General features: G+C 37.7%; 2 protein-coding genes across 3 annotated transcripts in view; both read left to right on the forward strand.

The window, feature by feature from the left end:
* The window catches only part of LOC139636702 (mucin-2-like), a 33,673-nt gene extending 11,822 nt beyond the window's left edge, over positions 1 to 21,851 (forward strand). The window contains exons 1-22 of one of the 2 annotated variants that reach the window (XM_071504972.1): positions 49 to 334; positions 3,963 to 4,156; positions 4,369 to 4,433; positions 4,645 to 4,793; positions 4,916 to 4,987; positions 5,308 to 5,436; positions 6,683 to 6,888; positions 7,510 to 7,574; positions 7,823 to 7,971; positions 8,091 to 8,162; positions 8,623 to 8,772; positions 8,907 to 9,112; positions 12,297 to 12,361; positions 12,531 to 12,679; positions 12,797 to 12,841; positions 13,302 to 13,633; positions 15,851 to 15,915; positions 16,010 to 16,155; positions 17,522 to 18,027; positions 19,100 to 19,164; positions 19,259 to 19,404; positions 19,646 to 21,851. In XM_071504972.1, coding sequence (XP_071361073.1) covers positions 64 to 334; positions 3,963 to 4,156; positions 4,369 to 4,433; positions 4,645 to 4,793; positions 4,916 to 4,987; positions 5,308 to 5,436; positions 6,683 to 6,888; positions 7,510 to 7,574; positions 7,823 to 7,971; positions 8,091 to 8,162; positions 8,623 to 8,772; positions 8,907 to 9,112; positions 12,297 to 12,361; positions 12,531 to 12,679; positions 12,797 to 12,841; positions 13,302 to 13,633; positions 15,851 to 15,915; positions 16,010 to 16,155; positions 17,522 to 18,027; positions 19,100 to 19,164; positions 19,259 to 19,404; positions 19,646 to 19,749 — 3,351 coding nt within the window. In that variant the 5' untranslated portion in view covers positions 49 to 63 and the 3' untranslated portion in view covers positions 19,750 to 21,851. Of the gene's footprint in view, positions 1 to 48; positions 335 to 3,962; positions 4,157 to 4,368; positions 4,434 to 4,644; positions 4,794 to 4,915; positions 4,988 to 5,307; positions 5,437 to 6,682; positions 6,889 to 7,509; positions 7,575 to 7,822; positions 7,972 to 8,090; positions 8,163 to 8,520; positions 8,773 to 8,906; positions 9,113 to 12,296; positions 12,362 to 12,530; positions 12,680 to 12,796; positions 12,842 to 13,301; positions 13,634 to 15,850; positions 15,916 to 16,009; positions 16,156 to 17,521; positions 18,028 to 19,099; positions 19,165 to 19,258; positions 19,405 to 19,645 lie in introns of those variants that run through there. The other variant, XM_071504973.1, reaches the window with a different exon arrangement.
* LOC139635962 (mucin-2-like) lies at positions 1,523 to 3,754 on the forward strand. Its single transcript, XM_071503573.1, has one exon. The coding sequence runs from the start codon at positions 1,523 to 1,525 to the stop codon at positions 3,752 to 3,754; it is 2,232 nt and encodes a 743-aa protein (XP_071359674.1).
* Positions 21,852 to 21,928: the final 77 nt, after the last annotated feature.

Below are 21,928 nucleotides of genomic sequence, written 5' to 3' on the forward strand. Positions count from 1 at the left end.
ATGACCTCACCACCAGTCAACGTGACCTCATCACCAGTCAACATAACCTCATCACCAGTCAACATGACCTCACCACCAGTCAACCTGACCTCACCACCAGTCAACACAACCTCACCACCAGTCAACACGACCTCATCACCAGTCAACGCAACATCACCGCCAGTCAATGTAACCTCATTACCAGTCAACATGACCTCATTACCAGTCAACATGACCTTATCACCAGTCAACACGACCTCACCACCAGTCAACATGACCTCACCACCAGTCAACACAACCTCACCACCAGTCAACATGACATCACCACCTCCAGTCACCACAATACCATTGCCAGGTAATGTAACCTCTCCCCTTGTATCACTGTCACTGTCTTTAAATGCCCTTACAATCTTGACAACCTAACCACTAGGCAATAAAAGAAATTATTATCTTGTCGTTAAAATGTCTGGTCAACTAAAAGGTTTTATCTCTGCAGTTATTATCATGACACAATCAGTCCATTCAATTTTAAGTCAGTTCAATTTAAAGGGCACAACATTTAATCATTACTCAACGCAAATACAGTGTAATTAACACAATGTAGTATAACTTGCTTTCATGACAATGTAAATTTAATTCACCATACCTCACCAATTCCAGTCGCAACAATGTTATTGCCAGGTAATGCATCTTCTCCCAAGGTCTATCTCTGCCACTTTATGTAAGAGGATTGTAAATACCTTTACAATCACAGCAACCTAACCATCAGTCAATAAAAAAAATCATTCCCTTCCAGGAAAAATGTCAGGTTCACTGACTCGTACAATGTAAAAAATTCTGCCTGAAAGGAATCGGTGTCCATATACAGTGATCAGTTTTGGAGGACCGTGTTTTCATCAATTAACTTCAAATATCAGTGTTATCTGGTTAAGATGAGAAGAACAATAACATGTACACAAGAAACTTATCTATGCACACAACATATTAATTTGTGTGAACCAGTTGTGAGAGTCTTATGGTCTGTAGAGTACAACTTTGATAAATTTAAAATTTGTTGTGTCCGCAAGACAGTAGCATGTGCATACAAGATCCTTATGTTGTGTGAACAACATAAAAGTTGTGGATATGACACATGGTTGTGTGTGCACGTTATTACCTTGTTTGCACAGGATGTCATATTGTGCTTGTTAGAAAAATAAAAATCTTTACAGACATTGAGGGTTTTCTACATTAAATATGAATTTGTGTACTTATTGAATAATTATTAAAAAAATTCAAATGTTTGGGACTGGAGACATACACCTCACAGGTACAATTCTGATTTTGGCATGAACTATGCACAAAAAAGTTGCATAAACATTTGATAATTCTCTGCTTACAACCACTGTAAATGTTCCTATATAGAAAAAAGGGTTAATCTTTATACTTTACAACTGTTATTTCAAATGGAAAAAAACATAAAAAAGTAAAATTAATTGTAAAAATATCTTCACCAGGAAATGCAACTTCACCAGCACTCAACATTACCTCGCCAGCATTAAACATGACCTTGCCACTTGTCAATGTGACCTCACCACTCAACATTACCGCACTACCAGTCAATGCAACCTTACCACCAGTCAACATTACCTCCACACCAATCAATGTAACCTCACCACCAGTCAACAGGACTACACCACCAGTCAGTGTAACCCTACCACCACTCAACATGACCTCACCAGAAGTCAATGTCACTTTACAACCAGTCAATGTAACCTCACCACTAGTCAAAATGACCTCTCATCCACTCAACATGACTTCACCACCACTTAATGTGACTTCACCACATGGCAACATCACACGACCACCAGCCGATATGACCTCGCCACCAGTCAGTGTAACCTTCCCATCGATCAACATGACCTCACCACAACTCAACATGACCTTACTGCCAGTCAATGTAACCTCTCCACTGTTGAACATGACCTCACCACCAGTGAATGCAACCTTCCCACCAGTTAATATGACCTCCCCACCAGTCAATATAACCTCACCACCAGTCAAAATGACCTCTCATCTACTCAAAATGACCTCATCACCACTTAATGTGACTTCACCACATAGCAACATCACATTACCACCAGCCAACATGACCTCACCACCAGTCAGTGTAACCTTACCACCAACCAACATGACCTCACAGCCAGTCAACATGACCTTTTGGCCAGTCAACGTAACCTCTCCACTGTTGAATATGACCTCACCACCAGTCAGTGTAACCTCACCACAAGTCAACATGACCTCACCACCACTTAATGTGACTTCGCCACATGTAAACATCACACTACCACCAGTCAACATGACCTCCCAACCAGTCAATGTAACCTCACCACTAGTTAACATGACCTCTCATCCACTCAACATGACCTCCCCACCACTCAATGTCACTTCACCACATAGAAACATCACACTACCACCAGCCAACATGACCTCACCACCAGTCAGTGTAACCTTACCATCAATCAACATGACCTCACCACTAGTCAGTGTAACCTTACCACCAGTCAACATGACCCCACAACCAGTCAATGTAACCTCTCCACTGTTGAACATGACCTCACCATCAGTCAATGTAACCTTCCTACCAGTTAATATGACCTTACCGCATGGCTACATGACCTCATCACCACTCAACATGAGCTCATCACCACTCAACACGACCTCGGCACCAGTCAATGTAACCTCACCACCAGTAAACATGAACTCACAGCCAGTCAACATGACCTTACTGCCGGTCAATGTTACCTCTCCACTGTTGAACATGACCTCACCACCAGTCGATGTAACCCTACCACCTGTCAACACGACATCACTGCCAGTCAATATGAGTTCACCACCTTTCAGCATGACCTCACCACCACTAAACATGACTTCTCAACCACTCAACATGACCTCCCCACCAATCAATGTGACGTTACCAACTGTCAGTGTAACCTTCCCACCAGTTAATATGACCTCTCAACCACTCAACATAACTTCACCACCAGTTAATGTGACTTCACCACATGGCAACATTACTTTACCTCCCGTCAACATGACCTCACCACCAGTCAGTGTAACATTACGCCCGGTCAACATGATCTCACCACTAGTCAATGTGACCTCTCATCCACTCAACATGAACTCATCACATGGCAACATCACCTTACCACCAGTCAACATGACCTTACTGCCAGTCAATGGAACCTTACCACCAGTTAATGTCACTTCACCACCAGTCAATGCAACTTTACCACCAGTCAACATGACCGCACCATCACTCAACATGACTTCATCACCACTCAACATGACCTCCCCAGCAGTCAGTGTAACCCTACCACCAGTCAACACGACACCACTGCCAGTCAATATGAGCTCACCAACAGTCAGCATGACCTCATCACCACTAAACCTGACCTCACCACCAGTCAATGTAACCTTACCACCAGTCAGCATGACCTCACTGCCAGTCAATATGAGCTCACCACCAGTCAACATGACCTCATTGCCAGTCAGTGTAACCTTACCACCTGTCAGCATTGCATCACTGACAATCAGTGTACCCTCACCACCACTTAATATGACCTCACCATTATTCAACATCACCTCCCCATTAGTCAACATTACCTTGCCACCTTTTAAATTAACCAAAACACCACTCAACATGACCTCACCACCATTCACTGTAAGCTCACCACCACCAATCACCACTAAGCCATTACCAGGTAATGTAACCCTTCCCGCAGTCTACCACTGACACTGGTTTTAGCTGTCCTTACTATCGCAACGACTCAAAAACGAGTCAATAAAATATTACCATCTTCTAGGTAAAATGTCAGGTACGCTACAAAAGGAAGCTATAATATGTGTATCGAATGCATTGACTGCAGTTTCTATATTAGTTAATATAACTTGACCTGCTCCACTTTCACTACCACCTACAATAACTATTTAATACGTTTCAGGTAATGCAAGTTCTCCACCTGCAAATGGAACTACAGCATTGACCAATACTGGAACTCCAGCTGCAACCACAACTGCCCCACCAACAGAGCCAAAAATTAAGCTGGGATTCAAGTTGCAGCAAACTTTTACACCACAGCTGACAAACAAATCTTCCCCAGACTTTATCCAATTAGAAGACACAGTGACCACAGCGGTAAGTTCATATGCATATACATATTCTCTTGATTTATTGATTTATATTTTTTCTTCTTTGTTTGTTTCTCTGTTTGTTTAGAAAAAAAAGCTCTTTTAAAACTGTAATGAATTTGCATTAAAAAAGATAAAAATCAACTTTAGAAAAAGATGCTTCATGTCTTAAAATGTATATATATTTATATATATATATTTTATACAATTCATTCACAGCTCAATGCAGCCTATTCACAAAAGTTTGGACCTAGCTTCAATCGAACTGTCATCAACGGCTTCAGGTATAATACATTGTTTATTATATTTTAATCGTTGTTCATGCTTGTTTGTTAATTTCTTATCTTGTCTTTGTTTAATAATAGAAATGGAAGGGAATGATTTAACTAGTTTTTTATTGTAGAGTTTTTAAAATACAATGCTCAGATCTGTATTCACGGATTTAGTTTACACAACTTTTTCATTTATAAATAATAAATAATATTTCTGTTACAGTCAAGGATCCATTGTGGTAGATGCTGAGCTGATATTCAATAATGCAACTACACTACCAAATGTCAGTTCTGCGGCTCAAACTTTGATGACTGCTGCTTCTCACTCTAATTTCTCCCTCAATATTAACACATCATCTATTGTTGCAGAGGGTAAGAATTTATATCATGACCAAATGTCAAATTTTGTACATGAATATTGCAAACAAATACAGAATGTATTATGACAATGATATATTAAAAGACTGCACTGATTTGATATTTGTTATTTTCAGTTGTGTTGGCACCAACTGAAGCCCCAGCCACAGCTGCACCTTCAACACTGATGAATACAACTCCTTCAGCAGGTGTTATCATGACACAACCATTCCATGAAATTTCATCTCTTTTTAGTATATGCAGTTACTTAATCTTTACTCAACACAGATACAATGTAATTATAACAAAATGCAATTTTCTTTCATGACAACCTGATTTCCCATAACCATGTGATATTTCTATCTAACTGCCAGTTCTAGTTGATGGAACAACAGGACACAATAACATAACCATCACTTCCACAATATGAAATGTTCTGCCTAAAAGCAATCACTGAATGAAGACATTGATCAGTCATGAGTGAAAATGTTTAATTTAATTAGCTTAATCAAAACAACTGTACCACCAGACAATGCAACGTCAACACAACTCAACGTGACCTCACCGCCAGTCAACGCAACCTCAACCCCAGGAAACATGACCTCATTCACAGTCAATATGACCTCACCATCTCCAGTCACCACAATGCCAACTCCTGGTAATGCAACTTCTCCCACAATCTATCACTTCCACTCACTAGTCAGTAAAACAAACATCAACTTCTAGGTAAAATTCCACGCCCATTAAAAAGATCTTATCTCAGCAGGTTTTATCATGACACAATCAGTCCATAAAATTTGACTATATTTAACTTAAAGGACAAAACATTTTCACTTCATTATTACTCAACACAGATACAAGTTAATTATCACAATTCTGTGTACCTTTCTGTCATGAAAGCCTAATTGAAAGACCATGTTTAATTCAATTAGCCTCAACAAATGTACCACCAGTGAATGCAACCTCACCACTAGTGAACATCTCCTCAGCTCCAGTTAATATCCCTCAGCACAAGTCAATGCAACCACACTGCTGACCTCACTACTACTTCATATTACCTCAGCCCCAGTCAATGCATTCTCACTACAAGTCACCACAATGTCATTGCCAGGTAGTGCTTCTTTTGCCACAGCGTAAATACCACTGCGGTTTCTTCATTTTCTAAACAATCACCACAGCTGCACTCCCAGTATATCAAAAATTATTGTTTTCTAGGTAGCATGAGAATAACCATATAATGTGCACACAAGAAACTTTTTTGCTGCACACAACATATTATCCCCTGAGGGCCGGGTATCAGATTCTTATAGTCTCTACAAGATAACTTTTTCGCAAAAATGTATTTGTTATGTCCACAAGATAGTAGCTTGTGCAGCCAAGCTCCTAACGTTGTGCAATGAGATGTTGTGATATTGTAAGTTCATCATCTCATTTTGTGTGAAAAAATGTTATTATGTTGTTGCTGTTATGTTGATGTCATGTGCTTGCAAGATAAATACTATATCTGTCAGAACTTTGAGAGATTTAATGTTTAAATGATAAATATGTGTTTTTATGAAGTAATTGTACCATTTCTGAAATGCTTGAGTGTGAAAACATACACCTCATGGGTACATTTCTTACACTTACTTTAATATTGTTTGATTCTAAACGAAAAAAGTGCATAAACATTTAGTACATTTCTTCTAATAATACCTATATATTATATCTGTATGTATTTGTAATGTAACATCTCCCACAGTCTATCACTGCCACTGTCTTTAACTTTCTTTATAATCACAAAGACTTAACCACTAGTCAACAAAGGTTTATTTTCTTCCAAGTAAAATGTCAGGTAAGATTGCTTGATTTGCTCCAATGTCACCACCACTACCACCACCAATAAATATTTAATGTATTTCTAGGAAATGCAAGCTCTTCTCCTGTAAATGGAACGTCAGTTGCACCAGGAATCACAACTATTGGCACTCCAGCTGCAACCATAACAGCTGCCTCACCAACAGAGCCAAGAATTAAGCTGGGATTCAAGTTGCAGCAAACTTTTACACCACAGCTGACAAACAAATCTTCACCAGAGTTCAACCAATTAAAAGACACAGTAACCACAGCGGTAAGTTCGTACATGTATTTCATTGTTCTATTGCCTTTTGTTTTGTTGCTTATTTTTTTCATATCCCAAATAATTAATGAAAATTTCCGATGACAGAACTTCAAAGGGAACTTTCCTTAAGAAAGTTTTGAACAAGATTCTCAAACTACCGGTAGATATAATTTGACTGCTGTGGTGGTAATTATTTGTCAAGACACTGTGGCAGGTAATTGGATGGAAATTTACTTACTTTATTTATTTTCTAAAAGGCTAAATGTCCTAATCATTCGATGCGTTGCACCAGAATATACCTTCTAGCTTATTACATCTGCAGTCTCTTGGCAGGTTATATCAGAAAAAAAAACATAGCAATACACAATTTTCTTTACAGAGTGAAGAGAGCATACAAAGAGAAACACATGATGCATTTAACTTTAAATATAGGCAGTTAGAGTGACAAACATTTTTAAAGTTAAAATATGGCCAATGTCAGACAAAAAGGACCGTAGAGTTTAACAGAAAAAGAAATTATCTTTAAACAACAATGAACTTGCATTAAAGTATAAAAGCAGAATAATAAAAGTTCCCCCAGATATATCTTGAAAATTAATGTTTTTATATATGATTCATCAACATTTACAGCTCAATGCAGTGTATTCACAAAAATTTGGACCAAGCTTCAATCGAACTGTCATCAGTGGCTTCAGGTATGAAACATTGCTTTTTATTTTTTATTTATTTATTTTTTTAAGTTATTTATGCTTGCTTGATAATGTATTAATTAGTATTTGTTTTTCAATGGAAATAGAGAGGAATATTGTAATTAGTTTTTCTTTTTTATCACATGCTTTTCTTTAGAATTGTTTTTGGTTTCTCATAGCCAAAAAACAATATTCACATGTTTGTGAATGGAATTGCAACATCTAAAATGACCTAAACAATATTTCTGTTACAGTCAAGGATCTGTTGTGGTAGATGCTGAGCTGATATTCAATAATGCAACTACACAACCAAATGCCAGTTCTGCAGTTCAAACTTTGAAGACTGCTGCTTCCAGTTCTAATTTTTCCCTCAGTGTCAATACATCGTCTATTGTTGCAGAAGGTACGACTTTATATCACTATCAAATGTTACATTTTGTGCTTGATTATTGCAAGCAAATACTGAATGTATTATGCCAAGAATATATTAAAAGACAACATTTATTTGATATTCATTTTCAGTTGTGTTGGCACCAACTGAAGCCCCAGCCACATTTGCACCTTCAACACTGATGAATACAACTCCCTCAGCAGGTATTATCATGACACAACCACTCCATGACATTTTCACTGTTTTCAAGTTTACACTCTCAGTAAATGTCATTTCATTATACAAATGCAATATAATTATTACAATTCAGTGTAGCTTTCTGTTATGACAACCTGATTTCCAGTAAATATGTGACACAAGTATCTAATCAAAAGGACTCAATGACTTTACTAACACCCATGCAATATGAAATCTTCTGCCTTTAAACGGCCGTTGTAAACACTGAGTAGTTTTGAAGGACTTATTTAATTAACTTAATCAAAACAATTTTGCCACCAATCAATGCAAACTCACTGCTAGTCAGTATAACCTCACCACCAAACAACATGACCTCACCAGCAGTCAATGCAACCTCATCACCAGTCAATGCAACCTCACCACCAAACAACATGACCTCACCAGTCAGCGTAACCTCTCCACCTTTCAACATGACTTCACTTCCAGTCAATGCAACTTCATCACCAGTCAACGCAACCTCACCACCAGTCAACATGACTTCACTGCCAATCAATGTGACTTTACCACCAGTCAACATGACATCACCACCAGTCAATGCAACCTCACCAACTCCAGTAACCACAATGCCATTTCCAGGTAATTCATTGTCTTCCAAATGCTATATTTGCCAGTTTGCAACATATATATCCATAGCATTGATACCACTGAGTGTAATATCTGTATTTGTTAACCCATTTATGTCCACCAATAAATATTTAACACATTTCTAGGAAATGCAAGCTCTTCTCCTGTAAATGGTACATCAGCAGCACCAGGAATCACAACTATTGGCACTCCAGCTGCAACCACAACAGCTGCCTCACCAACAGAGCCAAAAATTAAGCTGGGATTCAAGTTGCAGCAAACCTTTACACCACAGCTGACAAACAAATCTTCACCAGAGTTCAATCAATTAAAAGACTCAGTAACCACAGCGGTAAGTTTGTATATGTATTCTACTTTTCTATTGTTCTATTGCTTTTTGTTTTGTTGCTTATTTTTTTCATATCCCAAATAATTAATGAAAATTTCCGATGACAGGACTTCAAAAGAAACTTTCCTTAAGAAAGTTTTCCACAAGATCCTCAAACTAGATATAATTTTGACTTTTGTAGTGTCAAAACATTGTAGTAGGTAATTGGATATTCAATATTCATACAAAAACAGTTAATTTAAAATTGGGCTAACCAAAGTATTTATAAATGTTAACTTTAGCTTGTTAGAAAAAAGGCTGTCGTCATCATTTGACAGAATAAAAAATGTAACTTCTTTTAAAACTCTATTGAAATTGCATGAAAAAATGTATGTATTTAAAACAGACAATAGAAAAAGATCCTTCATGTCTTAAAATGTATGTACATATAAATATATATATATATTATACAATTCATTCACAGCTCAACACAGTCTATTCACAAAAGTTTGGACCTAGCTTCAATCGAACTGTCATCAACAGCTTCAGGTATAATACCCTGCTTGTTATTGTACTTTTTAAAGTTACTGATGCTCTGTGCTAATGTATTAATTTGTCTTTGGTTTTTAATGGAATTGGAAAGAAATGTTTTAATTATTTGTATATATTGTATGGTTTCATTTATGTTCATACATGTTAATAATACAAAATAATGTTCAGATGTTTGTGAATGGATTTATAGCATAGTATATATAGCATTTTCATTTAGAAATATATCAGTCATCCTTGTCATGGAGTCTTAGCTGATTGACAATAGCCATAATGCCCAAATTAAATTACAACATTTAAAATGACTTAAACAATATTTCTGTTACAGTCAAGGATCTGTTGTGGTAGATGCTGAGCTGATATTCAATAATGCAACTACACAACCAAATGTCAGTTCTGCGGCTCAAACTTTGAAGGCTGCTGCTTCCAGTTCTAATTTTTCCCTCAATGTCAATACATCATCTATTGTTGCAGAAGGTAAGACTTTATATCATTATCAAATGCTACATTTTGTGCTTGATTATTGCAAGCAAATACTGAATGTATTATGCCAAGAATATATTAAAAGACAACATTTATTTGATATTCATTTTCAGTTGTGTTGGCACCAACTGAAGCCCCAGCCACAGTTGCACCTTCAACACTGATGAATACAACTCCCTCAGCAGGTATTATCATGACACAACCACTCCATGACATTTTCACTGTTTTCAAGTTTACACTCTCAGTAAATGTCATTTCATCATTTCATAATACAAATGCAATATAATTATTACAATTCAGTGTAGCTTTCTGTTATGACAACCTGATTTCCAGTAAACATGTGACACAAGTATCTAATCAAAAGGACTCAATGACTTTACTAACACCCATGCAATATGAAATCTTCTGCCTTTAAATGGCCGTTATAAAGACTGAGTAGTTTTGAAGGACTTATTTAATTAACTTAATCAAAACAATTTTGCCACCAATCAATGCAAACTCACTGCTAGTCAGTATAACCTCACCACCAAACAACATGACCTCACCAGCAGTCAATGCAACCTCATCACCAGTCAATGCAACCTCACCACCAAACAACATGACCTCACCAGTCAGCGTAACCTCTCCACCTTTCAACATGACTTCATTTCCAGTCAATGCAACCTCATCACCAGTCAACGCAACCTCATCACCAGTCAACGCAACCTCACCACCAATCAATGTAACTTTACCACCAGTCAACATGACATCACCACCAGTCAATGCAACCTCACCAACTCCAGTAACCACAATGCCACTTCCAGGTAATGCATTGTCTTCCAAATGCAAAATTCCTCAGTTTGCAACATATATATCCATAGCATTGCTACCACTGAGTGCAATAGCTGTATTTGTTAACCCATTTATGTCCACCAATAAATGTTTAACACATTTCTAGGAAATGCAAGCTCTTCTCCTGTAAATGGTACATCAGCAGCACCAGGAATCACAACTATTGGCACTCCAGCTGCAACCACAACAGCTGCCTCACCGACAGAGCCAAAAATTAAGCTGGGATTCAAGTTGCAGCAAACTTTTACACCACAGCTGACAAACAAATCTTCACCAGAGTTCAACCAATTAAAAGACACAGTGACCACAGCGGTAAGTTCATAGAGTCGGGTGCCAAATTAAAAGAAAAACTTGTTTAAATGAGTGGAGAAATGTAATGAATGCGTATGCCCTGCATGGGCATGTGTATGGAACTTACAGTAAATTGGGGCTGGCATTTTCATCAATGATAATGTTGATGCCCATGGATTATGGCAACATTTAACGAAAAACAGAAGTGCAACTCTTCCTCAGGTGACTGAGAATGGCAGTGCAGTACATGATCAGACTGTGTCAGCAAGAACAGTCTATTGACTTAGGGATGTTATGGTAGGGTTGCAGTGCATAAAGTCTTCATTACAAAGCTGAGTGCGCACTTGAAAGTTCAGTGGTGGAAAAACTATAGGCACACGTCCACAGAGATGTGGAAAAAAGTGATTGGATCAGATGTGTTGTATGTCATCATGTTCTCGACAAGTGGGCAAGTGCATGTGTGCCGTACACCAAGAAAACAGTATAGGCCTGAATGCTTCATCGCTATAGTGAGGGGATCTGGTGACTCTGATATGCTGTGAGGGATTAAACTGGTATGGGTTGGGCAATCAGCAGCCTCTGAGGCTGAAAAATTTAGCCAACAGCGAAGTGCCAAAAACTGCACTTTTTCAAATGGCCACTTGAGGGTGACTCCAAGAGTGAGTCAATCCCCATAGACTCCAATGTTAAAATGTCCAGTGTTACAGCAGAAATAAACAAGTTAAAGCCTGGTACAGACAACCGTTTTGTTCTTTAAAGCTAATTTCCCCTTTCAGGACAACTGTACAGGGGATGAATTTTTATATAACGCATCCATTTAAATTTTATTAAGGCTTAACAGGCAAGATGGTGATGGTGATGCTGCCCACTTCAAGCTTCAAAATCGCTCTGCAGAAACCTATGGATGATGACAAGGAGTTTATGTTCATCCTTATTTACAGTCTATGGGTTTGCCTCAGCTTGTCCTCTTCAAAGGAAGGGTCACTACAAATCAAGTTGTTCTGAGAGATTCTGATAGTTTGTAACTTTTTTTCTTTATAAAATTCTCTCACAGCTGAACTCAGTCTATTCACAAAGATTTGGATCTAACTTCAACCGAACTGTCATCAGTGGCTTCAGGTATGCAACATTGCTAGCCAGATTATTTCTTTTAAGTTGTTTATGCATGTTAGCTACTATATTGGTCTAGTCTTAGCTTAAACTAGACTTAGTTTAAACAATGATGGCCACAAAAGCCAAATAAGGTTACAGCACTAAAAAAATGACTTAAACAATATTTCTGTTACAGTCAAGGATCCGTTGTGGTAGATGCTGAGCTGATATTCAATAATGCAACTACACAACCAAATGCCAGTTCTGCAGTTCAAACTTTGAAGACTGCTGCTTCCAGTTCTAATTTTTCCCTCAATGTCAACACATCATCTATTGTTGCAGAAGGTAAGACTTTATATCATTATCAAATGCTAAATTGTGCTTGATTATTGCAAGCAAATACTGAATGTATTATGCCAAGAATATATTAAAAGACAACATTTATTTGATATTCATTTTCAGTTGTGTTGGCACCAACTGAAGCCCCAGCCACAACTCCCTCACCAGGTATGATCATGACACAACCAATTCATGAAATTTTACTCTTTTTAGTTTATACTGTCAGTAAATACTGTTACCTAACAATGTATCTAATCACCAGTACCAGTTAATAGAACAAGACCCAACAACTGTAACACCATGTGTACAATATGGAATATTGTGCCTGAAACCAATCATAAGTTATAGACATTAATCGGTTGTGAGGAAAAATGTTTTATTTAATTAGCTTAATCAAAACAATTGAGTCAATGGCAACCTCACCACCAGCTAAAATTACCTCACCACCAATTTCCCTCATACCACGTACTGGTAATGCAGTCTCCCACAGTCTAAATTTAGATTTTTTTTTTTTTTATTCTTATGAGCTGATTTTACTCTATAGACAAAATTTAATGTTTTCAAATATAATACAACATCAGCATCAACCTGCATTATTCCTAACCGCAGTTTATATTTATATCAACAGCTCCAAATATAACAGATGCTCCAACTGCAGCTTCTAATGCAACAACGGCCCCCACTGCTTCTCACAATGTTACAGCTGCTCCAACTGCGGCTCCTAATGCAACAGCGGCCCCTACAACTGCTCCAACTGCTGCTCCTAATGCAACAGCGGCCCCTACAGCTCCTTTCACCACTGCAGCATCTACAGCAGCCACCACTGCGTCAACAAATCCAGCTACATCCACTGAGGGAACTCTGGGTCTTCAGTTCAGTCTCAACCAAACATTTACATCAGATCTGTCCGACTCATCCTCAGCTGCATTTCAGTCTTTAGCTGCAACAGTGGTCAGTGAGGTAAGTTTTTACAACAAAAAATTTCTACTCGGGGCAAACTGAAATGGTCAATGGGGTTTCAGACTTGAGCCACAAAACTGATCAGAGGTGAGATGTCTGCGCACATAACAGTGTATTCCAAACAACAAAACCTTCAACAACAAAAAATCTGAGATATTTGTCACAACTAGAATGACTTAAACAATATTTCTGTGCTGTTTACAAGCAAATATAGCCTAGTCATGCTTGACATTTTAATAGTGAAACCATTTTTTTAGCCATTGCTATCTCAGAGCAGTAGAGATTTATATTATGCATATTTGTTTTATTACAACAGCTCCCTCTAGGAGTGAAAGTGCATGAAACTTGGCAGTTGTATTCATAGATTCAGTGTATACAATTCAGCCAAATTTGGTTTGACTAAAAAATGGACATAGACTCCAGGTCTGTCTATTATATCTAATGACCATGAGTGGGCGACTCCTCTGAAGTCCGATTGTATTGAAGTCTTTAGGAAAATGGCCCTGGGTACCTGAGGGACTGCTTGAACATAGGTAGTTACAGTCAGTTTAGTTTATTTATTTAGATTAAAAGTGGTAATAGTCTTGCAGTATGTGCTTTACTGAAAACAGTTGGCAACACTGCTTCTAAGATGTCATTGCAAATTATTCAGGGAATGACATGGGGCTCATTTAGTAAGGTTTCCTACTGAGATGTCATTGCAAATTGCCCTTTAGTTGCTTAAGGGGGAGGGAGTTGCATTCTAAGACATTGCTGTGGAGTTAAGTTTGTCAGCCCTTGGGGACCCCAAGCAGCTGCCTGCCTTGCCTTTGGGCTAAGACAGACCTAAAGGAGAAATGGCTCAGCACACCTCTCAAACTCCTGCCATTTAATAAGAGACCATAACTCATATCAGCAAGATTTTTTACACTTCACCACCACAAGATCTTCCTGTACACATCTTTGTGTTTTGGTGTTTCTAGAGTAAAAAAAGTGTGTAAACAGTTTTTAAAAAAAGGGTTTTCCTGTTTGATAGACAGTTGGACGGTACTCTCATCACTCAGAGGTTCATAATTCAAATTCTATAAGTCTCTGTACTTAAACATATTGTCTTGAAGAAAACACATTTTCCTGCGTCCAGGAAAAAAAATATATGTTCAGAGTGAAATTCGTGACTGTGGGGATGAGTTAAACAGAATTTTTTCAGTCCAGTTTCAAAGCCAGAGTGGGCAACGTCACAGCTACAGTGGGGAGACACTGTAGCTGTGATGCCACCCACTCTAGCCTCATGCAATACACACCCATAATAAACTCCAGAACTGTCAGAAAAAAGCCTAAAACTTAACTTCACTTACTGCGTTAAAACAAAAACCGTATAAGATATCAAAAAGCTGATAACAAGCTTAATAGCTGAAAGTCTTGAGACCCATCTAACGTTGAAATGAAGTCTGTTGCTGAAAGTTTGCAGAGGGAGCTGAAGTTCAAGTTAAAGTTTTCCAAGATTTGAACATCCTCTCAATTCATTGGAATGGCAAAATGTTTTACTAAAAAGCTGAATATTTCAGAAATGATAAATACTAGAAGACAGAAAAATACAAGCATAAATGGCCCAAGAAAGCTGAATGTTTTGATAGTGAATTGGTTTCTGTAGCACAAAGTTTGCAAGCCTTAATAACTCTGGTAAACACAGGATATCATCTTTAAAAAAAGTGTCAGATTTATCCTGCTTTTTTAAATTGGGTCTTTTACACAAAAGAATAAATATCAAATTAATCCAGTAAAGCTGTCATAAGAAGGCAAAACAGATATGTACAATATTGTCATTTAAGCATTTAGGGGGGTGACCCATTAGTGCAATTGCCCTGCTTTCTGTCCCCATATTTCCATCTTCCCTGTGTTATATAATAACAGTGAAAAATGCTGCAAAAATAGCTTAAAAGAAAGTAAGCCTGTAGTAAAAGCTTATAGAGCTGTTGCTGGACTTGAATATATGCTAGCCTTGTTTTGTGACTATTTCATTAGATTAGAAGGTCTGTTTTTCTGTTTTTATCGGCTTCAAGTTATCAACGTTCCCTAAAGGCAGACTCTGCCCACATCCCAGTACAACTCATTCTCCAGTGTCTTTAAATGTTAGCAACACCCCTTCCCTAAGGCCAGTTGAGAAATTTGAATTTGTGGTAGGCTGCTCATTGGTGGTTGATCATTTGTTTTATATTAAATTGATATGTTCTCTTTTAGATAAACAAAGTGGCCAGCAGCCTGTATGGATCATCTTTCCTTCGCTCCATCGTTAACGCATTCAGGTAAGACTAAATTTCAATCACTGACTAATTTTTGCCAGACATGTGCTGGTCACTTGCTTTTATAAAGTGTTACTCTCACTCTTTGTCACTGTAGGAGCGGATCAGTGGTTGTCGACATGACCCTTGTGTTCAAAGACAAAACTTCAGTTCCTTCCACGAGCAATGCAACTTCACAATTCAGCAGTGAACTTACCAGCAACTCCACCTCCCTGAACATAATATCCAGCAGTATATCTACATGTAAGCTATTAATATTATTTCAAACTTTATGAATTCGTGGTTTACATTTATTAATCCGTCAATAATTTAATGCATGTTCATATGTCATGTTTGTAATGTGGTGATTTCTAAATGTAAAAGTGAAATCAGGGCTCAAGGTTGGGATGTAGCTTTATTCTTAGCCTTCATGTTGAACTTGCAAAGTTACTTTTAATCAAGAGAATTTCAATGACTATATTAATTAATATTCAGTATTCAGTTAATTTTAAAGAGATTTTAAAGAACATCATTACAGTATGTCTGGTAGCTTCATATCTTCAATGAGACCCTTACAGGAAAAACCTTGTCACATTTAGTCCTTAGTGGGGACTGAAAAGCTGAGACGGCTCTTCACAGGGATCTCAGGCTGTACGCTAGCTCAGAGAAGTTCAAGAGCACAGACCTGTAGCTACTGTTTTTGCCAGATATAACAGTACTTGTGAAGTCAGAAAGTATCAAGTCAGTCAGGTAACCAAAACAGGCAAACAGCTATTTTAGATTTCATGGTGCTCACTAGAATTGCATCTCCTCACCAGGCAGAGCTGCGTTGCAGACTCAAGACATTATAATGCACAAATCATTCTTATTATTTCTGAATGTAACTTATAATTCTTCCTCAGTTAGAAACAGAATTATTCTTGTTTTTTTTGTTTTTTAGTTTAATGTTCACAATTGTTTGTATGTGATGTGAGTATTTGCAGCACATGTGTTGTGAAACTGATGAAGATGTTTTCTTCATGCACATGTTTTCTTAAGTTGCAGTGCATTGAGCTGTCAGGGTCACCGCAATAGAGGGTTACCAAAAGTTACAACTGGTTGTAGCTCATAGCACTGAAAATACAATCAAGAATTTTGAATGATGACGAAGAATGGAGAAGAGAGTTAACTCCAGAACTAAACCTTGTGGCACACCATATTTAACCAGTCAGTGCGCTGAAGCATAATAACCCGAGGTATAATGGGGGCCAAAAAAATAGATCCAATAAATACCAATCAAGAGGTATTCTACAAATGCCAACCCAGTGGATTAGAGTGTCAAAATGGATACCATGGTCAGTAGCTTGAATGTAGCGCTCAGATCGAGAAGCAGTGCACTCCCCAGCACTCATTAAGAGGTTATTTATGAACCTGAGAAGTGTAAGTGTCGCTGATGAAAGCCAGACTGCAACATCACTTCATAACCAATCTCCACTATGCCAACTACTGGCAATGCAGTCTCCCAAAGTCTGTACATCCCTACCAGTTGGTTTTACTTAGTAGGAAGCAATGTAATGTTTTTAAATGTAATATAACTTCAGCATCACTCACCTGGATTATTCCTAATCGCAGTTTACATTTATATTTACAGCTCTGAATATTACTGTTGCTTCGACTGGAGCTCCTAATGCAACAGCAGCCCCTACTGCTGCTCCAACTGCTGCTCCAAACGTTACAGCTGCTCCAACTGCTGCTCCCAATGCAACAGCGGCCCCTACTGCTGCTCCAACTGCTGCTCCCAATGTTACAGCTGCTCCAACTGCTGCTCCCAATGTTACAGCTGCTCCAACTGCTGCTCCCAATGCAACAGCAGCCCCTACTGCTGCTCCAACTGCTGCTCCCAATGTTACAGCTGCTCCAACTGCTGCTCCCAATGTTACAGCCGCTCCGACTGCTGCTCCTAATGCAACAGCAGCCTCAACAGCTCCTTCCACTGCTGTACCATCTACTTCGGCCACCTCTGCATCAACAAATCCAGCTACATCCACTGAGGGAACTCTGGGTCTTCAGTTCAGTCTCAACCAAACATTTACATCAGATCTGTCCAACTCATCCTCAGCTGCATTTCAGTCTTTAGCTGCAACAGTGGTCAGTGAGGTAAGTTTTTACAACAAAAAATTTCTACTCGGGGCAAACTGAAATGGTCAATGGGGTTTCAGACTTGAGCCACAAAACTGATCAGAGGTGAGATGTCTGCGCACATAACAGTGTATTCCAAACAACAAAACCTTCAACAGCAAAAAAACAGAGATCTTTGTACATTCCATGTGCATCATCAGGCATAGAAACATCTTCAAAATGTAACAGCAGAAGTCTTTGAAACTTTCAAATATTTAGCAAATATTGCATTTGGGAAAAAAAAACATCTGAACTGCATGCACACTTTTCCATTGAGGAACAAAGAAAGCAAATATTGTTCTGAAATTTGTGTTACTCTGTTTTTTTCATAATTTTCCTAATATTTTGGTAGTACACTCAGGATAACCTTTTGTTGATCTTGCAAGAAAATTAAGAAAATGAAGGCTATGATAAACATATACAGTTTGGCAACCTCTAAACATACATAGAGTATCAGATTTATCCATTTTACATTGGGTGTTTTACACAAAAGAAAAAAATCTAATTAATTCAATAAAGCTGTAATAAGAAGGCGAGAAAACCCAAAAAACATTTGTGCAATATTGTCAATTAAGCATATAGTGGGGTGGCCCATGTGATCAAAAGCCCTGAGCAGTGAGGGTCCTGTTTGGACTCTTGGGTGGCCAGACTCGTATGTCATTCCCCTGCTTTATGTCCCTGCATTTCTTACTTCACTGTCCTCCATCTAATAAAGTTGAAAAATGCCTGAGAAAATAGCTTTAAAAAGCCTAAGCCTGTAATAAAATTCTCCAAATTATAGAGCTGTTGCTGTACTTGAACATACACTAGCCATGTTTTGTGACTATTTCATTATATTAGAAGGTCTGTTTTTCTATTTTTATCGGCTTCAAGTTATCAACGTTCCCTAAAGGCAGACTCTGCCCACATCCCAGTACAACTCATTCTCCAGTGTCTTTAAATGTTAGCAACACCCCTTCCCTAAGGCCAGTTGAGAAATTTGAATTTGTGGTAGGCTGCTCATTGGTGGTTGACCATTTGTTTTATATTAAATTGATATGTTCTCTTTTAGATAAACAAAGTGGCCAGCAGCCTGTATGGATCATCTTTCCTTCGCTCCATCGTTAACGCATTCAGGTAAGACTAAATTTCAATCACTGACTAATTTTTGCCAGACATGTGCTGGTCACTTGCTTTTATAAAGTGTTACTCTCACTCTTTGTCACTGTAGGAGCGGATCAGTGGTTGTCGACATGACTCTTGTGTTCAAAGACAAAACTTCAGTTCCTTCCGCAAGCAGTGCAACTTCACAATTCAGCAGTGAACTTACCAGCAACTCCACCTCCCTGAACATAATATCAGGCAGTGTATCTGCACGTAAGTTATTAGTTTAATTTGGAACTTTATATATTTATGGTTTAAACTTGTTAATCTGCCAAATAAATAAATGCATGTTCATATGTCATTTGTGCCCTGATAGTTTCTAAAAGTAAGAGTAAATTCAGGGCTCAAGGTTGGGATGTAGCTTTATTTTTAGCCTTCATGTTGAATTTGCAAAGTTACTTTTAATCCAGAGAATTTCACTGACTTCATATCTATGCTTTTTCTAATATTTCAGAGGCAACATCAGCATCAAGCGGTCCTCCTCGGCCCATGATGGGCTTATATGCTGTCTTTTCACTAACACTGCTGACTATGGCACAGTTGCTCATGGACTTATAGTCAGTATCCAAAGCAGATACTTTGACTTGGCCAATAGCTTTTACTTTGTTATCCAGTGTGGAAAAAAATCAAGTAGCAATGAATGAAAAACAAAAGACATAAATGTACATTATGAACTTTACCAATACAATGGGTAAACATGGGTAAAAAGATATGTGCTGTGTGTCAAAGATTGACCATGTTTTTCAGTATTTTCCACATTTGATGTTGCAATCACTCGTGTTTTAATTATATTTTATTTACATTTTATTTGAAGTACCAATCATACAGTTTTTAGGATAAAAAAATATCTATATTTGATTCAGCATTTTTGTTATAATTGCCATTCAATGCATTTTTTTTCTAAAGGCTTCTCTATACGCTATTTGTCATTGTGGCATTGTTAAGGTTTTCAAAACAGGATAAAAAGAGGATAATGTACTAAATATTTATTTAAAGCAAAAACATTTTTCAGGGTGAATGAAGGAGCAAGTGTCAAGGGTGGTCCCAAATGCTGAAGGTGTGGAGATAACATAATCTTGATGCTGGAGAACACTGATTCACATTCTGTCTTAGGCCAACCTTTAATTCTGGTTGATCTCATTTTTAACTGAAGAGGATAACTGAAGGAGATCTTCATAGTTGAGAGATTTGAATATTCAGAATTAGTGGTATGGATATGTTTTATATCAGTTTTTTGTGATGACTGACTGAAACTGAACCTTTAAAAAAAATGCATTTGTAATGTCAACAACAAGGTTTATGATCATTGCTGAGACTTAGTAGATTTCAAGGGTATTTAAACAACTACATCATGATGTGAACATGGAAGGATGAGTGGAAAACTTGGCTTTGGGACAACTGAGAACCTTATCAAGAAACGCATCCTGGCAAGATTCTGCACGTCATGTGCAATTCTATCTGGTTCTGAAAATCACTTCATCGGAAGATAATGGTAAATTGATACCCACAATTGATACCCCACAATCACAGTCACAAACATATATATATATATATATATGCAATACAGAAGATATATATATGTATTTGCATATAAATGTTCTCACATCCCGTGTCTTAAAGATCTTTGCTTTAATTTCGAATTGGACCCTTGTACCAATTTTTTACTTTTTATCTATGCATTTCTCATTGTATAACACATGACTGCATCCTGCATATGAGACTCCTAGAACCATGACAAGTTGAATACTGTATACAAACATGTTAGAACAAGCAAGCTGATAGAGATGGTTGAAAATTACAAGTGGATGTTTAAGTTTATGTTATTTATTATTTCTTTCATGACTAATTGTGTGAGGGTTATGGTTTGGGGTTGTAAAGACGCCCTTACTTGTGTAGTTTGTGCATACACAATATTGCATACATGATATTACTAATAATGAATGTGCAATCCAGTGACTTCTATTGAGGGTGCTTTGCCATGTTCTCATAATATATATGCAATAAGAATGATACACCAGAAGAGGGCTGCATTGCCCTGAGGATGATTCATATTGGCGTGTGTGTGTGTGTGTGTGTAAACTGCTTTCATCCCTGAAATGTTTTATTTATACTTTGGTGCACTCTGTTAGTCAAGGCCTCATATTACCGCTAGCTATGTCCATGACTTAGCTTCAATTAAAGAAATAGCCAGAGAGAACAATTTTAAATGGAAAAAACAGGGATCAATGAGAAGAAGTTCATAGTTCATATGGGCTTTTTGCAGTCCCTCACATAATACCCTAAGAATCAGAAATTAAAACTGAAATTACTGTTATGGAGGTGTTCATGCACTTTTTTTCTTGCCCTTGTTGTAGATATTTTTCACTTAAAGACACATTCAATCTATACACTATAAAGATCATAATAACTACAGTAGTTAATTGATTAAAGTTAGTAGTAATTATTATATGGCTTTTAATGGTCAACTAATCAATGTACTAATGATCCAGTAAAACTGCAAATTACCTTTACAGAGCCATCTGTATCATACAGTGATGACTGAACCTAATGTGATGACTCTCGAACAGAGCCTGGAAGAGGGTACTGTATTCTGTGCAGATTGTTAAGCAAATTTGTGATTTTGGGGCATACAAATAAAACAGACTTTACCTGAAAGGAGAGTGGAGCATCAGTCAATTCCTATCAAAACCTTAATATACACATTTTCAAATTCAAAGAGATTTTATTGACATGGCTG

The sequence above is a fragment of the Trachinotus anak genome, unplaced genomic scaffold (genome assembly GCF_046630095.1).
Source record: "Trachinotus anak isolate AG129_WGS33_773 ecotype Australia unplaced genomic scaffold, CSIRO_AGI_Tana_v1 ptg000019l, whole genome shotgun sequence".
In the NCBI taxonomy this organism is placed as follows: domain Eukaryota; kingdom Metazoa; phylum Chordata; class Actinopteri; order Carangiformes; family Carangidae; genus Trachinotus; species Trachinotus anak.